At 36.9% G+C, this 18,966-nt stretch overlaps 1 protein-coding gene across 2 annotated transcripts in view; it reads left to right on the top strand.

Moving 5' to 3' along the window:
- The first annotated feature begins 2,844 nt into the window (after nucleotides 1-2,844).
- LOC141514375 (zinc finger protein with KRAB and SCAN domains 8-like) overlaps nucleotides 2,845-18,966 on the top strand; it is a 49,986-nt gene continuing 33,864 nt past the window's right edge. The window contains exons 1-2 of one of the 2 annotated variants that reach the window (XM_074225172.1): nucleotides 2,845-3,068; nucleotides 13,052-13,566. In XM_074225172.1, the coding sequence (XP_074081273.1) occupies nucleotides 13,147-13,566 (420 nt within the window). In that variant the 5' untranslated portion in view covers nucleotides 2,845-3,068; nucleotides 13,052-13,146. The remainder of the gene's footprint in view (nucleotides 3,069-13,051; nucleotides 13,567-18,966) is intronic. The other variant, XM_074225171.1, reaches the window with a different exon arrangement.

The following is an 18,966-nucleotide window of genomic DNA, read 5'->3' as shown; positions in this document are numbered from 1 at the left end:
TTACTTCCCTCATGTAGAAAGCCCTTTTACAATAATCCAGATAGTCATATAATCTCTACTTGCACATTTTCAGTGACAAAGAATTGACTTATCTGTAAAACAGCAGCAGTTTCCATTAGTGGACCACTCTAATTATTATGAATTTTCATCTTGAAATGGAATAGTCCTGTGATTTATGATATCAATTGAATAAAAATCAGAAGACTTCAGTTGAAGTCTGAGCTCTGTTCCTTTCCACTTGGGTCCTTTTCACTTGTCTAAGTCTGGATAAGCTCCTTAACCTCTCTGATCCTCAGTTTTCTCCCTTGACTTTAATGCAGTTAAAAATGCTGTTTGTATCCATTATCATAGATAAAAGAAGAACCGGACAAGCACGGTGGTCATCATTGGGTTATTTATTATCATTACATATCTTTGGCCTACAACATAACCAAAAAAATATTTTTGAATGCCTCGATGTAAAATTATAGTCTAATTCTAATTGGTCTAAATGGAGACAGTAGGATTACTGAACTTGGAGTCGAGGAGATCTGAGTTCAAATTCAGCCTCAGATGCTTTTTAGCAAAGTAACCCTGAGCAAGTCACTTGATTTGTGTCACACTTAACATTGTGGTTAACCACACTGTCTGCCTTGGTTTCCTTTTATGTCTTAATGTGGCTAATGATAGTAACTACTTCCCAGGGTTGTTGTGAGAATCAAATGAGATAATATTTTAAAGTGCTTTGCAGGACTTAAAGTACTATATAAATGCTAACTTCCCATATTATTAATAATTTCCCACTGCAGATGAAGGAATTGAAGCCCAGAGGATTTAAGGAACTTGTCCAAACTGTCACAGTTTACTAGTGATTGTCCATTGTTGTTTCCACTATTTTTAGTCATTCTGATAATGTAATTCATTTTTATAAAACACACACTTTTATTCTTATCAAACTTTAGGTGTTATCAAAATTGATAGTGGTGGGAAAAGCCCTGAAATCAAATTTTCTGGGCCCAGGTTCTACAGGAAGCTTTTTCCCATCCCTCCTTAATCTTAGTGCCTTCTCTCTGTGATAATTTTGAATTTATCCTAATTCTGTATATAGGTATATATGTGTGTATATTTGTAATGTATGTATCTCTTTATCTTGTTTGTAAATAGCCATTTAAAGGTTGCTTTTTCCCCATTAGACTGTGAGCTTCTTAATAGCAGAGACTGGTTTTTTGCCTTTCTTTGTAATTCTGGCAGTGATTGGAATATGATAGGTTTTTTAAAAAAATTTAAAATTTATTTTAAGGTAAATTTATTTTAAGTGACTTGCCCAAGGTCACACAGCTAGACCATTATTAAGCATCTGAATCCAAATTTGAACTCAGGTCCTCCTGACTCCAGGGCCAATGCCTCTATCTACTATACCACCTAGCTGCCCCTATAATAGGTTCTTATCTCTTTCATGTAGTGAAAATATTTTTTGTTTTTGTCCCAGGGCTGAACATTTTGTGCCAAATTTGGGTCAAAATACAAATCAATTATAGCTGCAGTTTATGTTAGTCTCTTCTTAATTACACTACAAATGAACCTAAAACAACTTAAAAACCAATAAAACTTGCAGAAAACGTATTTTTTCAACAAAACATGCTGCGGCATTCTATCTAGACTACTTGTTGGAACAACACAGATTAGTCTTCCTCCCATATGGACAGCCGTTCTCCAGGTTAATTCCTTCAATTCTTACATTACTTTATCCAGGACCATATTATCATGATGACATCACTCAGAAGAAATAGTTCCTATCGTCACAAGTTCCCTTCATTTTCCTGTGGATCCTGGTATAGAATCTTATCCAAGCAGTACATTTTGGCATTTTGGAAAAATTGTCACTGATTACAGTGGAAAAATGCATGTGTGTATGTATGTTTGTCTGTGCCTCTGTCTGTGTCTGTGCCTCTGGGTGTCTGTCTGTCTGCATCTATGTATGTGTGTGTGTGTGTCTCTGTATGTATCAGTCTGTGTGTGTGTGTGTATGTGGTCTGTTTTTCTGTGTGTGTGTGTCTGTATGTGTTGGTGTGTGTGTGTGTGTGTGTGTGTGTGTGTGTGTGTGTGTGTGTGTGCTGTGCACCCCTGCCCTGTAACCCACAAAAAAAAAATAATGCCACTCCAACTTGGATGCCTACTATAGAGGGAAGATCACTGTGCTAAAAGAATGCAGTTCCTTGGGGAAAATTCCCAGTTTTAGATGAACTTCAATGCCCGGCCTTTAGAAAACGCGTGGAAATCTGAATCTGTAACTTGTCAGGGCGCGTGCATGGTGTGAATTTATGGCTAAAAGCACTTTCTAAACGTGGTTTTATTATTCAATGACAGTCACCCCCTTCGTTGGGGGGGCAAACGCAGGCGGGAGTCGGCCCTGGTGAGACGCCCGCTACGCGTCGGGCCGAGAGCCGAGGAGACAAAAGAAGGCTAAGGCGAGCGCGCGCCATCGGGGCCCCGCAAAGGCAAGTGCGGAATAAACGCAAGGTGAAGAAAAGAATGCAAGAAGGCGGCCGGCGGGCTGGGAATGGCTTCCTAGGAGGCGCTGGGGGCGGGGCGGGAGAGCGAGAGCGAGGGGGCGGGGCGGGAGAGCGAGAGCGAGAGCGAGAGCGAGGGGGCGGGGCGGGAGAGCGAGAGCGAGGGGGCGGGGCGGGAGAGCGAGGGGGCGGGGCGGGGCGGGAGAACGAGAGCGAGGGGGCGGGGCCGGGGCGGGAGAGCGAGGGGGCGGGGCCGGGGCGGGAGAGCGAGAGCGAGGGGGCGGGGCCGGGGGCGGGGCTGCTGGCTTGTGGGACCGGCCGGAGCCGGACGCGCTTCCTTCTTCCCGGCAGCTAGCACGGGAACCATAGAGATGCGCGAGCCTCCCAGGCTTCCTAGAGCCCGTCTCCGGAAGTGCTCTCCGGGGGGCGGCTGCCGGTGATCACTCCCGGGCGCGGCCGGAGGCGGACGGAGGCCTTTCCGTGCTCGGCTCCTCCTGGGGACGCGTCCCCGGCCCGCCGCCTGCCTCCTCCCGCGGCCCTCGGCGCCTCCCACAGTTCCGGCCGGGCCTGGAGTTCACGGTGAGTCGGGGCCGGGGCCGGGCGGGGGGAGCGGGCCGCCAGCGCGGGGCGGGCAGCGACCAGGCCCATCGCCGGCGCCGCGTTCGACCCCACTGTCCCCGATGGGCCTTGAGGAAGAGCAGTCACGTAGGGCACCCGCTTCCCAAGCGTGGGTGAGTAGGATCCCGAGGCCAGTGCAAAGTGGGCAAGGTGAGTTAGGATCCGCCTTTCACAGATGGGCAAACTGAGGTAGAAAGCGATCCCTGGAGTGGCCGGGCCCAGACTTCCCGGCCGCCCCTCCGGGGCGCAGCGATCCCAGCAGCTTCTGAGCAGAGCGGCCTCGTGCCAGGAATCCTCGTCTTTCTGCTTGCCTTGTTTCCCCACAGGCCAGATCTCACATCCAAAACCAAGTGGGACCCTGCCTCTAGCTTTACAGAGAGCTGACACGCCCTCCTGACGTATGGACAGCATCCGTCAGACGGACGTGAGCACCTGTTTAGAGCTGAAGCCGGAAAACTCGATTAAAGAAAAGAGCAGATCGTCCAACATTTGTTGGGTGTCTGCTATGTGGCAGGCATCGTGCTAAGAGCAGGGGATACGTTTTGCTCTATTTTAGAAACGCTTTTCATTTTTATGTAGATCCGGTCTGTTCCACTATAAGGAATTGCCACAAAAATAGAAAAACAAATACCCAGTCACAACATATGAATTACAAATGGTAGAGAATCATCCCAAACAATGTTCAACTGTACTAATAAAAAATGCAAATCAGAACAATTTTAAGGTACTATCCTCAAGGCAAATATTAAGTATATCAGAATTGAATGGTTTTACAGAGCTCTTGACTTATTTTATCCTCATATCGTCTTACATATATTATTAACCCATTTTAAGAAATGGGAAATTGAGGTTAGCGTCAGTGTGGCATTTGATCTCCTCTTTCTTGATTCCAAGTTAAGCATCTATTTCCATACAACCCAGTTTCTTTTGTGCATCATTCATTGTGTATATATACTTATTTATGTCTATATGCATATAGACACATAAATATGTTTACATGCCCATATATGTATATATTTATTTATGTCTATTTGCATATAGACACATAAATATGTTTACATGCCCATATATATATATATATATATATATATATACACACAATCTAAATTTGCAACAATTAGGGAAAGGTGAAATAAATCATACCATATCATTGGAAAAGAGACAGTGTCCTCTAGTGGATAAAGAGTTGACTTCAGAGGCAGAAGAGCTGGGTTCAGGTTTTATCTCTTGACACACATTGGAGGTATCACCCTGGACAAATCACTTAATCTCTCAGTGCTCTAAATAACTCTCTAAAATTAAATTGCTAAGAAAGTGTTGAATTGCATTGATAGAGTAAGTTTCCTCATCCAGTAATTTCCTGTAGCAATGAAATAGAATATTATTAGGTGATTAAACCAAGTAAAAGATCTATGTAAAATAATGCAAAGTGAAGAAAGGACAAAAAATAAAAAAAAACAAGAGCAAGCTGGAGGCCTTACTCTTTCATTGGTAGTTCCTTATAAAAATGAAATCACAGATTTCCTACATTCTACTCACCTGCCCCCCCAATAGATCAAAGCTAACAAGAAATGTGACATTACTAAATGGTGACCTACTCTTAATAGGTAATCATGCATGTTTGGGCATTGTTTTTCTCTTGGTGTAGTAGGATAACTGTCCAGCACGAACCTGCAGATATTTAAATTGTTACTTCCCTGAATCATTACACTATTCTTCAGTTTTATGTATTGTTATTTTAAGTAATCAAGGAGATATACACATCCCCCACACACATATCCAATTTTTTAACATTTTTATTTAAAGTTTTGAGTTCCAAATTCTATTTCTTCCCCCTTTCCCCCTCCATGAGACAGTAAGCAATCAGATATAGATTATACATGTGAAATTATGTAAAACATCATATTAATCATGTTGTACAAGAAGACTCAATTAAAATTAAAATACTTCAGTCTGCATTCAGTCAATATCAGTTATTTCTCTGGATGTGAATAGTGTGCTTCATTATTAGTCATTTGGAATTGTCTTGTATCACTGTGTTGCTCAGAATGTGAAGTCATTCACAGTTCTTCACTGAACAGTATTGCTTTTACTGTGAACAAATATTCTGGTTCAGTTCACTTCACTATGCATCAGTTCATGTAAGTCTTTTCAAGTTTTTCTGAAATCATTCTGTGTGTCATTTCTTATAACACATTAAGTTTCCATTATCAACATATACCACAGTTTGTTTAGCTGTTACTCAATTGATGGGCATCACTTTGATTTGCATTTCTTATCCACCACAAAAGTTGCTGCTATAAATATTTTTGTTATGTCTCTCTTTTTCTGGATGACTTTGGGATATAGACTAACACTGGTATTTAATTGGTATAGAATTTTCATAGTTGGCATAGTTCAAAATAATGTCCCAGTTTTCCCACATCCCTTCCAACATCCAATATTTTCTTTTTTCTTATATTAGCTACTGTGATAGGTATGAAGTGGTACTTCACAGTTGTCTTAATTTGCATTTTTCTAATTAGAACATTTTTTATGAGTCTGTAGATAGCTTTTATTTTTTTGTCTGAAAACTGCCTGTTCATAGTTGATAAATTTTTCCATTTATCAAATGGGAAGTGACTTGTATTTTTGTAGATTTGACTCAGTTCTTTATATATTTAAGAAATTAGGCATTTATCAGCCATACTTATTGCAAAATTTTCCCCTCCCACCCCTAATTTTCTGTTTTCCTTCTAATTTTGGTTGCATTAATTTTGTTTGTGCAAAAACTTTAATTTTATATAATCAAAATTCTCTGTTTTACATTTTGTAATGCTCTATCTTCATTGTACCTAAACTGATCCTTATCCATAAATCTGACAGATAAACTATTCCATACTCTCTTAATTTGCTTATGGTATTATCCTTTATATGTAAATCATGTACCTATTTTGAGCTTATCTTGGCATACATTGTGAGATGTTAGTAATGCCTAGTTTCTGCCATATGGTTTTCCAGTTTTTCCCCAGTATTTGTCAAATTATGAGTTTTTGTTTCAAAAGTTTGGATCTTTAAGTTTATCATATGCTAGAATACTATGATCATTTACTATAATGTAATTTGACCCTAACTCTATTCCTCCGATCCACCACTCTTAAGCTGTATTAGATTGTTTTGATAATTATTGCCTTAAAATGCAATTTGAGATCTGGTAGGGTTAGACCACCTTCTTTCACCTTTTTTCACTTGCTTCCCTTGATAGCCTTGTGACTTTGTTCTTTTGGATGAATTTTCTTATTTTTTCCTAGGTCAATAAAATAATTTTTTGATAGTTTTATTTGTATGGTACTGAATAAATACATTAATTTAGGTAGAATTGTCATTTGTATTATATTGGTTCAGCCTCCCCATGAGCAATTATTATTTTTCTCCAATTGTTTAAATCTGACTTTGTATGAAAAGTGTTTTATAATTGTATAGTCATATATTTCCTGGGTTTGTCTTAGCAGGTAGACCCTCAAGTATTTTATATTGTCTACAATTATTTTAAATGGAATTTCTCTCTTTTATTTTTAGCTGCTGAAATTTGTTGGTAATATAAAGGATATAGATTTAAAATTTTTTCACATTTATAAATATAAAATCTGTTAGTTTGAGGGAATTATTGCTATTTCTAAAAACAATAACCAAAAATTAATTCAGTTTAGTCAATATGAGAAATTTAAAATATGAGAAATTTAAAAGCAATTAATTTAAAATTAAATTAATTAAATTAAAATTAAAATTAATTTAAAAGCAAATTATAAATTTAAAATTAATTTAAAAGCAAATTATAAATTGAGGAAATATTTGGAAGTGGATAAAATTACAAATTATCTTTCTGTTCCAGATTATGAATAAGCAGAAAGTTAATGACCAAGGTGCAATAATTTGCTTACAGTAGCTAGGTTTTCCATATCTAAAGAAAAGTTAATGCTTTTAAAAGCTGGGATGTATGTGACTTTCATAGTTAATAATAAACATAATTATTTAAGTTTATAATCTACTTTGGTATTTATGTATATGTATGTATACACACAGCTGCAGGCATATATACCTACTCACTTATATGAATTTAAGGACTTATTCTACTATACCAGACTGCGTTATCAAACACATAAAACGATTTTATTGCATTGTGCTAATTGTACTTGCCTTGAAATACAGCAGGAGTAAGAGGGAATATCAACATTTAAGTGCCTACTATTTGCCAGTTACTGTATTAAGTGTTGGGGAACCAAAAAAAAGAAGCAAAAGGCAGTCTCAAAGAGCTTGGAATTGAATGGGGATCACTATAAATAAACAGACATGTAGGATAAGCTATATACAGGAAAAATGGGAAATTATAAGAAGAACCAGAATTAAGAGGGATTGGCAAAGACTTTTTGTAGCAGACGGAATTTTAGTTGGGACTGAAGCCAGTGTGTGAAGATGAGAAGGGTAAATTCCTGGCATGGGGGACAGCCAGAGAAAGTGTCCATAGCTGAGAGAGAGAATGTTTTGTTTTAGACATAGCAAGTGTCATTGGATCAAAAAAATGAACTCAGGGTGGGGAATAAGGTGTAAGAAAATTGGAAGGGTATTAAGTGTGTTGTTGTTCAGTCATTTTTCAGTCATGTTCAACTCTTCATGACAACAAACCTTCTAGGCAGGTGCTGTTATTGTTCCCAACTGAAGAAAACAGAAAGTAAGTGACTTGCTTATTGTCAGTAAGTGTCTGAGGTCACATTTGAACTCAGGGCTTCCTCACTCCATACCCAGCCTTCTGTCTACCTTGTTACTAGGTGCCTCTATATTAGAAGCTTGAGGAGAGGTTTGGAATAACTTATTTGGAGAGTAAGACAGGGAATGAGTTATGGGGTAGTAAAAAATAATTTCTTTGCTGTATTGAAAGTCCAGTTGAAGTTGGATAGTGTGAATTCATAATGTACCCAGAAAAAATAGTTGTGTAACTTCTAGCTCCATCAGTAGTCCATTAGTAGGACTAGAGGAGGTGAGATGGGGGGGGGGGGGGGAGAATAATTCAGGGCTGAGGTTTTGAAAGGGCTGAGCAATGATAGGACAAAGTGGTGAGAGATTTAAGAGTAGAGCAGAGAATTGAATTGGTTAACTATAGGGTAAAATTGGAAAAGAAGGAAAGTACAATCAAAACAGGAGTAAAAAATAATAAATGCTTTTTTAAACCATAAAATGCTATGTTTTTAGGTGGAGAAAAAAAGAGGTAGTAGAGGAAAAGATTAGAAATATGATCAAATAAAGGAATATAGATGAATTGCATAAAGCTTCAGAGATTCCAACTTAATTCAACATTTATTAAATTAAAAACATTTATTAAGCACCTTAACAATATGAGTGGTTTTTTCTGTCAAGGATCATTTAGATATTTTCAACATCACTCAGGACCATACAAAATTATCAACTTAAAAATTAGCTTGCTATATTTGGTCAAACATTTAATTCACTCCTTAAAAGTTTCTAGATTTAGTGAATTTCTGAAGTCCTGCCTGCAGTTGTCTTGGCCTATAGTCCACAAAGAAATTTCTTTTCTCTCCTCTCCCCTCCCCTGTCTTCTTTTTCTTTTCTTTCTTTTCTTTTCATTCTTCCTACCAGGTGCATGCAAAAACAAGTTTCAACATTTACTTCCAAAACCTTGTTTGAAATTCTCTCCCTTCCTCCCACCCTACTTCCGCTCATAGAGTAATCAAATCATTTGGTGAAGTTTAAAGGGTTGAATGAAAAACATTATTACAATAGTCATGTTGTAAAAGTAAAACATAACCCCTCCTCTCAAAAAAAAAGTGAAATCCCAAGAAAAATAAAGTGAAAGAAAGAAAAATTCGTATACTTAAGTCTGTATTCAGACACCATAGGCTATATTTTTGGGATGATAGCATTCTTTATCAGGAGTCCTTCAGAATCCTCTTGGGTCAAAACATTGCTGAGAAAAGGTAGGTCATTCACAGCTAATCATCCTACAATATTGCTGTTACTTTGTATGATGTACATTTCCCATTACATCTGCTGATGTAAGTTTTTTACTGAGAGTATCCTGTTTATCATTTACCAGAAACTTAATTTCTCTATTGTTGATCACTTCACCTAGCTTTTATTTATTCTACTGTAGTCCATTTAAAATAGAAAAATATATTTATGTGAAATATATTTATGTTACTGTGTAAATAAAATTTATTATTATGGTTGTAGGCTTTTAAATGCCTCTCTAAAAGCATCTGAAGAGGAATCAGTTTCTTTGCTAAAGGAACATACAATTTAGTAGAGGAGTTTATACATACATACATACATACATACATATATATATGTATGTATAACTAATTTTTAAGAAACAGTTCATGATTAGTACCTTAAAATGAAGATTTTATTTGTAGAAAAGTATCCTGAAGGGAAAAAAAAAATGTTTGTTGTAGTAATTCAATGAAGGTGAAAATCATCTAAGGTGATCAGGGTCATCATGGAGGAGATAGAATCTGAGATAGGCCTTGAAAGATTTGCAGGACTCTGAATAATGGCAATTACAAGAGAGGATACTTTTGAAAGTGGAATTGGCATCCAAGGGGCAAAGGCAAGACGGTACAAGTTATGTTTGAGCACCAGCAAATTTGACTGGAATGCATGGTATTTGAATGGGCATTTGCTGAGTAGAAGTTAGGAGAACAAAGAAAATACAAGAAGCTGTGACAAAAGTGTATTAAATATTTCAGTAGAGAAGTCAAAAGGGAAGATTAGAAGATTACTGATAAGAAATGAGTGGGTAGTTCATGTAGATTGTTCTTTTGAGAAATTTAGTGGCAAAAGAAGAATAAGAGAGATGACAACAGTTTGGAAGTTATAGAGGTCAAGGAAAGCTTTCCCCTTAGGCTAGGAATAACTGAGCTTGTTTTACTGAAAGTAAAATAATAACAAGTGATTTTAAACTATGAAAATGGTATGTTTGCAGAGAAAAAAGAGGTAGCAGTGGGGGGATTAGAAACAGAAGCGAGAAAGGGGATAATGGAGCATTTAAGTGCCATACAAAATTATCATCTTAAAAATTTATCTGCTGTATTTGGTCAAACATTTAATTAATTCACCCCTAAAAAGATTTACTCAATTTCTGAGGTCCTGCTAGAGGTTGCCTTTGCAGTTCCAGACCAAATGACTTTTCACTCCAGTTGTTCCCCATCCCAAAAGTATTGTGCTAGAAGCTGGGGATGCAAAGAAAAAATTCAAACCATCTCATATTATATTGGCAAAGGAACAGATGTGTTTTAAGTTTTGATTTATACTCTCTCAAATTTATTAGAGATCCATTAAACTGTAAAAGTCAAGCAAAGCACCCACTCTAGATCTAGCTCTTCTATGGAAAGAGATGTTAAATATACCTAAATTATACTTAGTTAAGAAGTTGGCCAGATTTGCTAGTTGAAACACAAGTTACCAAGATTTATCATAAAATTCTAGACCTTAGAAGTGCATTGCTAAGTTGCAAATTTATCAGTAAACATTATTTACTCAATCAAATAAAATACTACTACATAAGTACTAAAGTCAATGTAATAACAACCAGTGCATTTAACCATATTATAGATTATTATCTATGATATACTCTTTTTTTTCCCAAGGCAATGGGGTTAAGTGACTTGCCCAAGGCCACACAGCTAGGTAATTATTAAGTGTCTGAGACTGGATCCAGGTACTCCAGACTCCAGGGCTGGTGCTCTATCCACTGCGCCACCTAGCTGCCCCATGATACTCTATTAAAAGTTTGTTCTACCCTCTTACTCTCAGCTCCAATAAATGCTAAATGTGGCCTCCTAACAATTTTTATAGCAAATGTCTCTGATAAAAGCCGCAATTCTCAAATATATAAAGAACTGAATCAAATTTATAAGAATACAAGTCATTCCTCCAATTAATAAATGGTCAAAGGAGATGAACAAATCAAAACCATCTATAGTCATATGAAAAGATGCTCTAAATCACTATTGATTAGAGATGTGCAAATTAAAATAACTTTGAGGTACCACTTTATCCTAATAATGTTTGTCCTTCATTCTCAAAGGTGACCATGACATGGAGGAGGAGATGCCATGACAAGCACATGAATTAGATTTGAGTGAGGGGATACTATGCTAAGTCACCAGCCCCCTTTCTCCTCCAGAGCCATCTGGATCCAGTGGCCAGATGTGGATAAGGACGACTGGAGATGGCACTGGGTGCAAGGCAATCAGGGTTAAATAACTGCCCAAAGTCACATACCAGCAAGTGTCAGAGACTGGATTTCAACTCCTACCTCATGATTCCAAGGCCAGTGCTCTATCCACTGTGCCATCTAGCTGCCCTTTCAAGCTAATATGACAGAAAAGGAAAATGACCATTGTTAGAGGGAATGTGGGAAAATTGGGACCCTGATGCACTGGTGGCACTGATGTAAATTATTATGGAGAGCAGTTTGGAACTATGCCCAAAGGATAGTCAAACCGTGCTTACTCTTTGGTTCAGATACTAGTTTTGTTTCCCAGAGATTTTTTTTTAAATGGATAAGAATCTACTTTTTCCAAAAATATATTATTTATTTTTGTGGTGGCAGAAAATTAGATATTGAGGGGCTGTCCATCTGTTGGGGAATGCTGAAAAAGTTGTAATGGAATGTAATGGAATACTCTTGGTCAATAAGAAATGATGAGCAGGTGGATTTCAGAAAATTCTGTAAAGATTTACATGAACTGATGCTAAATGAAATGAACAGAACCAGGAGAACATTGTACACAGTCACAAAAAACATTAATGTTAAGCTATGAATGACTTAGCTATTCCTAGCAATACAGTGATCCAAGACAATTCTAAAGATCTCATGAGGAAAAATGCTTTCACATCTGGAGAAAGAACTGATGAAGGCTCAATGCAGATTGAGGTGTACTATTTTCACTTTATTTTTTGCCAGTTTTGTTTCTTTTGATCTATTCTTTTGCAACATGATTAATATGGAAATGTATTTACATGATTTCACATATATAACCTATATAAAATTTCTTACTGCCTTAGGGAAGGGAGTAGGTGAAGGTGAGAGGGAGAAAATTAGGAACTCATAATTTTTAAATGATGTTAAAATTTGTCTTTACATGTAATTATAAAAAGTAAAATACTATAAAAATAAATGTGACTTCCAAGAGGTAGACCATCATAAGTCTTAGAGGCTCTGTAGGCACAAGGACTCAGTATCCTCCACCCTATACTTGACCTTTGATTATTGACACTGGTAAAAGCCTCTGTAAAATACATTATCTCTAAGATAGTTCTTTTGCTATACTAACCACCCTCCTCACCCTAGCTAAAATCACTATCCTGCAGTCTTTTATTTTTCTTCCTCCCTTCTCTCATGGAATTCTTTTATATTCCCAATCCTTAGACTTTCCTCTATAAATCTCAGGCTTGGAGATGGCTCTCCATAAGGATTAATGAGGTAGTGGAAAGAAAATTTTTCTCTGAGACAGAAGGTAAAGAAAGAAGTTGAAGAAACTCGGATGGGCCTTTTATCTACTCAGGATGAAAAAAGTTTGGGTCAATTTTTGTGAGGAATAAGAAGGAATTTAAGTCACAAATTAAAAAGTTTGCTGAGTAACAGTAATACCCCATTTTAGATGATACAGCAGGAATTTGTAGTGGATCAAATTAGTACAATAATTTTTCTGCAAGTATTTGGTAACCTGTTAACCTAAGAACATGGATGTTGGGGATTACCAAAAGTTAGAGAATGGCATAATGAGATTTCAAGGAGGTGAACAATTCTCTCTGATTAACAAGGACATTCTTGAAACAACTAACCAAAAGGACTGGCCTGGGTAGTGAGCTTTGTTATATTGGTATTTGTGTAATTGTTTTCTGACTAACCTTAAATAGCAACATATCGTTTTCTTATACCTCAGAAACAACATCCTGAGAGAAGAGAATATCAAGAGGATCTTTCCTGTGAAAAGGACTCAATTAAAATAAGCTTTCTCCCAAGCTCTTCCAGCTCCAGATGGCTGTAGAATCAAGGGAGACAGTAGGCCTCTCTCCTCTGGTCCAGACTCCAGAGGAAGGTCTTGTGATAGTAAAAGTAGAGGAGGAAGACCACAACTGGGACCAGGAATCCAGCTTTCATGAGCCTAACCCTCATGGCCAGGAGGTTTTCCGCCAGCGCTTCAGACAGTTCTGCTACAGGGAGACACTAGGGCCCCGTGAAGCTTTGATCCAACTTCGAGCCCTTTGCCATCAGTGGCTAAGACCAGATTTGCACACAAAAGAACAGATCCTGGAACTGCTGGTGCTAGAGCAGTTCCTGTCCATCCTACCTGGGGAACTTCAGACCTTGGTACAGGAACATCATCTAGAGAGTGGAGAGGAGGTGGTAACTGTGTTGGAGGATTTGGAGAGACATATTAATATACTAGGACAAGAGGTAAGTAGAAGAAATTATGTTTTTTTGTAAATAAGGAGCCATGGAACTTTGAAATGAATTGAACAAGTCGAGAATTGCTAAATGTTAGTCTTCTATGTGCTGGACTGCCCATAACATAACAATATAATATAGCATAACATAACAATAATATGAAACCATACATACTTAACACACACAGAGTAGGAGGAAGGAAAAGAAAATATGCATGTCCGCTTTGTGCTAGCAATTGTGCTTAATGCTTTTTAGAAATATTACTTTATTTGATCCTCACAACAATCCTGTGAAGTATTATTAGCCCCCATTTTCAATTATTAATCCACATCTAACAGTTGAAGAAATTGAGGCAAATTGGTCAAGCAACTTGCTTAGAGTCATAGTTAGGAAGTGTCTGAGATCAGATTTGAAGTCTGGTGTTTGTCCAAGGTCAGATTTGAAATCAGGTCTTCCTGACTTCAGGCCCAGTGTTCTATACATTGTAACACCAACCAACTTGTATATGAGTCAGTCTCTCAGTCTCTCTCTCTCTCTCTCTCTCTCCTCTCTCCTCTCTCTCTCTCTCTCTCTCTCTCTCTCTCTCTCTCTCTCTCTCTCTGTGTGTGTGTGTGTGTGTGTGTGTGTATACATGCACGTATAAACTTTATCAGAGTACTTTCTTAAATGCCATACTATTTTTTATAGCAACCCTGTGAAGCTATTTCCCTGTTAGACACATTGACAAATAAGCAAAGATACCAAGAGGCTTATTGATTTTTCTAGGCTCCCATTTCTAATTAATGCTAAATTTAAGAGTAAAAACCATGTTTTGATCACCAGTCAAGTACTCTTTTCATAAACTGCTGCTTTTACTTTTTCTATGTATATCTCTTTATTACTTTATTTACCAAAACAGAAAAAAAAAATGTATGTCTTAGGCCAGTGTGAAGAACACTACCAAAGCAGTGGGATTTATCTGTACTGAATTGGGATGACATGGTTAATCTTTGTTTCTCATTTTATTTTTTCAGTACCTTGGGATACTTTGTTGAGTGTATCTATTCAGGTTTATCCTTTGCGGTTTTTGTCCATATTCTCCTACAAGTACTTCACAGAAAGTTCCAACATTCTCATGCACTTTTTTATATCTCTTGACATTGCATGAATACCAGTGGAGATATTGGTTAGCCATCTATTACTGGGTTTTTTGGTTAGTTGTTTTTTCTTTTTGCAAGGCAGTAGGGTTAAGTGACTTGCCCAAGGTCACACAGCTAGGTAATTATTAAGTATCTGAGGACAGTTTTTAACTCAGGTCCTCCTGACTCCAGGGCCAATGATCTATCTACTGTACCACCTAGTTGTGCCCCCCCATCTGTTACCATTTTTTACATGATTGATCCACTTTCTCCTCCATTGGTGCATTTTTTTCAATTAACTGTATGCTGTTTTTGGTGTGTTGTTAATATATTGTCTTTCATTCTTATCTACTGTTTGTCTCCCCATTGTGCTCTGGTTGATCTGCAACTTTAGTCCTTGATTGACTGGTATTTCATGATTTGTAATAACATAGCATCAATAGAAAAATATTGAGACCTTTGTTTTGTCCCAGGAAGAAGCTTGGTATCATTAAAAATATGACAATTTCCCAAATGAAGTTTAGTTTGTTTTCTTCCTATTGAATTCTGGATCAAGTTTGTTGTCCAACTGAAGTGTCTACCAAAGATTTGCTAGATGTCCCAAGAGTCTTAATGAAGTTTTAAGCTTATTTAGATTCATTGAAACTTGGAAGTGTACTAAAACTTACGCAATACTCATATATGAAACAGATCTATGGATTTTCTATGTACCTGCCTATCCATTTGCTATTTCTTGTTTTGTATGGTTCAATTCTTGAATATTCTTATCTAAAGGGTTGAGTGTTCTGGGTTTGCTGAAATCATTAAAACATCATCTGCAAACAGAATCATCAGAAGTACCTCATCATCTATAGGGAGTTCTGTTTCCATTTGAACATCTTCAATGACACTGTCAAACACAATTGGCAAACATATATCTTCCAACTTTCTTTCATTTGGCATTAATAATCAGGTTCAATGATACTTCTGTCACTGCATTTTTCAAAGAACCTTTGAAGATAGCAGTTGTTTTACAAAATGAAATACCTTTTTATACTCAACAATCAGGGAACACAGTGGTATGTTGTTGGCTCTGCCCTTTTCATTTGATTGGGTTGTGAAGATTTTGCAAGCAAACCTGAAGCTGAAAAGGATGGATCACAAGCCTATGCAAGCTCAGTAATTAGTTATCTGAAACTAGATCATAGCCTGTCAGAGCAGGAAAAAATTGAAAGAACTAGTACTCATATATAGGTCACTGTATCCATCTACACTGTAGAAGGCAGAACCAATAATAAATGAGCACTGTTGCATGGAGGATTTGTAGGAAGCTTGAGACAAGTATGCTTTCAAACTCCTTTTTGAAACCAGTTAGGGCCATAGCACAGCATGGATTGGAGATTGTATAAAGAAGTCAGAGATTGATCAATTCCAGGACTAGGATACTGAAATAGGCATGGATTAAGGCCTAGAAGCCGAGTACCAGCCACCTCCAGATTGATAGCATGGATCAAATAGAATTCAACAAGAAAAAGTAGAGCAAGATCAAATCATGGGAAAAATAGAAGAAAATGAAAAGTATAAAAAAAAACAATTCTAATATTGTATAAATTGCAAAAATGAGAAGAGACAAAACTTCTAAAATTTCTCTGGTCTTCTGACATTTTTGCCTATGTTGACTTTTCTTTCTGGGCCTCTTCTGACTAATTTTTTTATACATTGCTGAGGTAGAGTAAGTTAGTTACTATAGTTACTATTATATTGCTTGATAATTATTTGGTATGGGGTCATTTTTAGGGTTTTGGTGAAGTAAGTATGTGGGTTCTGGACTGGCTGTCTCATTTTATTCTTTTTACCTTTATTATCAATCAGCCTTCTCAGCACCAATAGAGCTGACTACTCCACACAAGTGGTGGTGTCTGGGTGCCTCACTGCCATTTATTTGTATTGTGTGATGCATCTACTACTGACTGTATGATACATAGGGGCTGGGGCCTAAATGGTCCCCTTATAGATTACATCTAATTTTTTTTTCAAACTCCATGGCTCTTTATCTGGATACAGATGGCACTCTTCTTTGCAGACATCATCCACCAAGTCTGAAGGCCTCAACTCCATGTGGTTGGGTGCCCTAAGCTGACCAGGAAGCCCTGTCAGCATAGCCTTAGGCTACCAGAAAGTTAGATCTATGTCTTGACCCCTGTGATTCTGGAGCTTGAGGCAACTGAGCCTTGGGGGCAGCTTCTTTTTAGGTAAAGGACTAACCTACATGACAGGGAGCAGAAGTGGTATTGGTAGGAATTAATCTAATAGATAGCAGTTGCCATGCCAATACAATAAAAAATGACAATATTCTCTAAATTTATTTGTAGATTCACTGCTGTAGATTCACTGTCATATTACTAAAGTTACTTTATTGAGGCAGCTAGTAACAGCCCTGGAGTCCGGAGGATCTGAATTCAAGTTTGGCCTCAGACACTTAATAATTGCCTAGCTGTGTGACCTTGGGCAAGTCGCTTAACCCCACTGCCTAAAACAAATAAAAATTTAAAAAAAGAATTGTTTTATAAAACTGTACAAAGTAACAATTAATATGGAAGAATCAAAAGATCAAGAATCTTAGTATTCATTTAAGTGTTTCTTATGTGCCAGACAATGTGCTAATCACAAGGGAAACACAAAAGAAAAAAAAATTTAGAAGGAATGAGACCTAGCAGCAGGCCTCATTTAATTGTGGTACAGAATAGTGATTGTCAGAACTCTTTATCACTGGTTAAAAATAGATTAGGTACAAAATATTCAGAAGTAATTGAACCTAGTAATTGAGCATAGTATATTAGAAATTCAAGCATTCCAAATTTTTGGACTGTTAGACAAAAAGCAGTCTTGCAAAATGGATTTAGACCACCATTTCACACCATATGTCACAAAAACCTGTAATGGATATAAAAATCTAGATTTTTGAAATGTCATAAACAAAATTAGAAGAAACAGTGTAGGAGATGGCTTTCATCAATATAAATAAGATAATATAGAGAAGATCTCATGTAATAAATGTTTTTATTACATCCAGCTGAGCAGTTTTTGTAGAAACCAATTATCAATACTGCAAGAATTATAAAGAAGACAGGAAATAATTTTTACAGTGTCTGATAAAGGACTCTTTTCTAAAATATATAGAAAACTATGTCAAATTTATAAGATGAATGATCAAAGTATACGAACAGGCAGTTTCCAGATGAAGAAATTAAGGCTATCTATAGTTATATAGAAAAAATTCTCTAAATCATTATTGATTAAAGAAATGCAAATTAAAACAACTTTGAGGTACCACCTCACACCTATCAGATTGACTACCATGACAGAAAGGGAAAATGTTCAATGCAGGAGGTGATAAGGGAAAACTGGGGTACTGATACATAGTTGATGGAGTTGTGAACAGATCAGACCATTCTGGAAAGCAATTTGGAACTATGTCCAAAGGGCAATCAAACTGTTTGTAACCTTGATTTAGCAATACCAGTACTAGATCTGTATCCCAAAGAGATCATAAAAAAGGGGGGGATCCACATGTACAACAGTAATTATAGTAACCCTTTTTTGTGATGGAAATGAATTGGAAAATGAAGAGATGCTCATCAATTGAGTAATGGCTGAACAAATTATGGTATATGGATGTGATGTAATACTATTGTTCTGCAAGAAATCATGAGCAAGAGGATATCAGAAAATCCATGAATTGCTGCTGAGTGAAATGCACAGAACGAAGAGAACATTGTACATTGTGATGGTCATCTCTGATAGACTTAACAGTGATCAAAGATAATTCTAAAAGATTGTGATGGAAAACGCCATCCACATTCAGAGAAAAAAACTGAAGTCTGAATGTAGATCAAAGCATACTATTTTCACTTTTTTTAAAATTGTTTTTTCCTTTCTTATGTTTTTTTTCCATTTCATTCTGATTCTTCTTTCACAATATATGTGACTAATATGGAAATATGTTCAACATGATTGTACATATATAACCTATATCAGATTACTCATTATCAAGGGGAAGGGAAGGTAGTAGAATAATGTGGAACCCAGAAAATGAATGTTGAAAACTATCTTTACATGTAATTGGAAAAAATTAAAATTAAAAAGAGTAGCATATAAATTTATAAAAATAGTTTAATTTGCTGTTGTGATTAATATCACAAAACACTAATATTACAAGATGATTCAGAGTGAAAGTGCTTAAAATCACAAATGCCTTGAGCATTATAAGTACTGCCTAATTAATCACAATTCTATTTACCCTGTATTTTTC

The sequence above is a fragment of the Macrotis lagotis genome, chromosome 2 (genome assembly GCF_037893015.1).
Source record: "Macrotis lagotis isolate mMagLag1 chromosome 2, bilby.v1.9.chrom.fasta, whole genome shotgun sequence".
Taxonomy (NCBI): Eukaryota; Metazoa; Chordata; class Mammalia; order Peramelemorphia; family Peramelidae; genus Macrotis; species Macrotis lagotis.
This window is presented reverse-complemented; position numbering and strand designations above follow the sequence as displayed.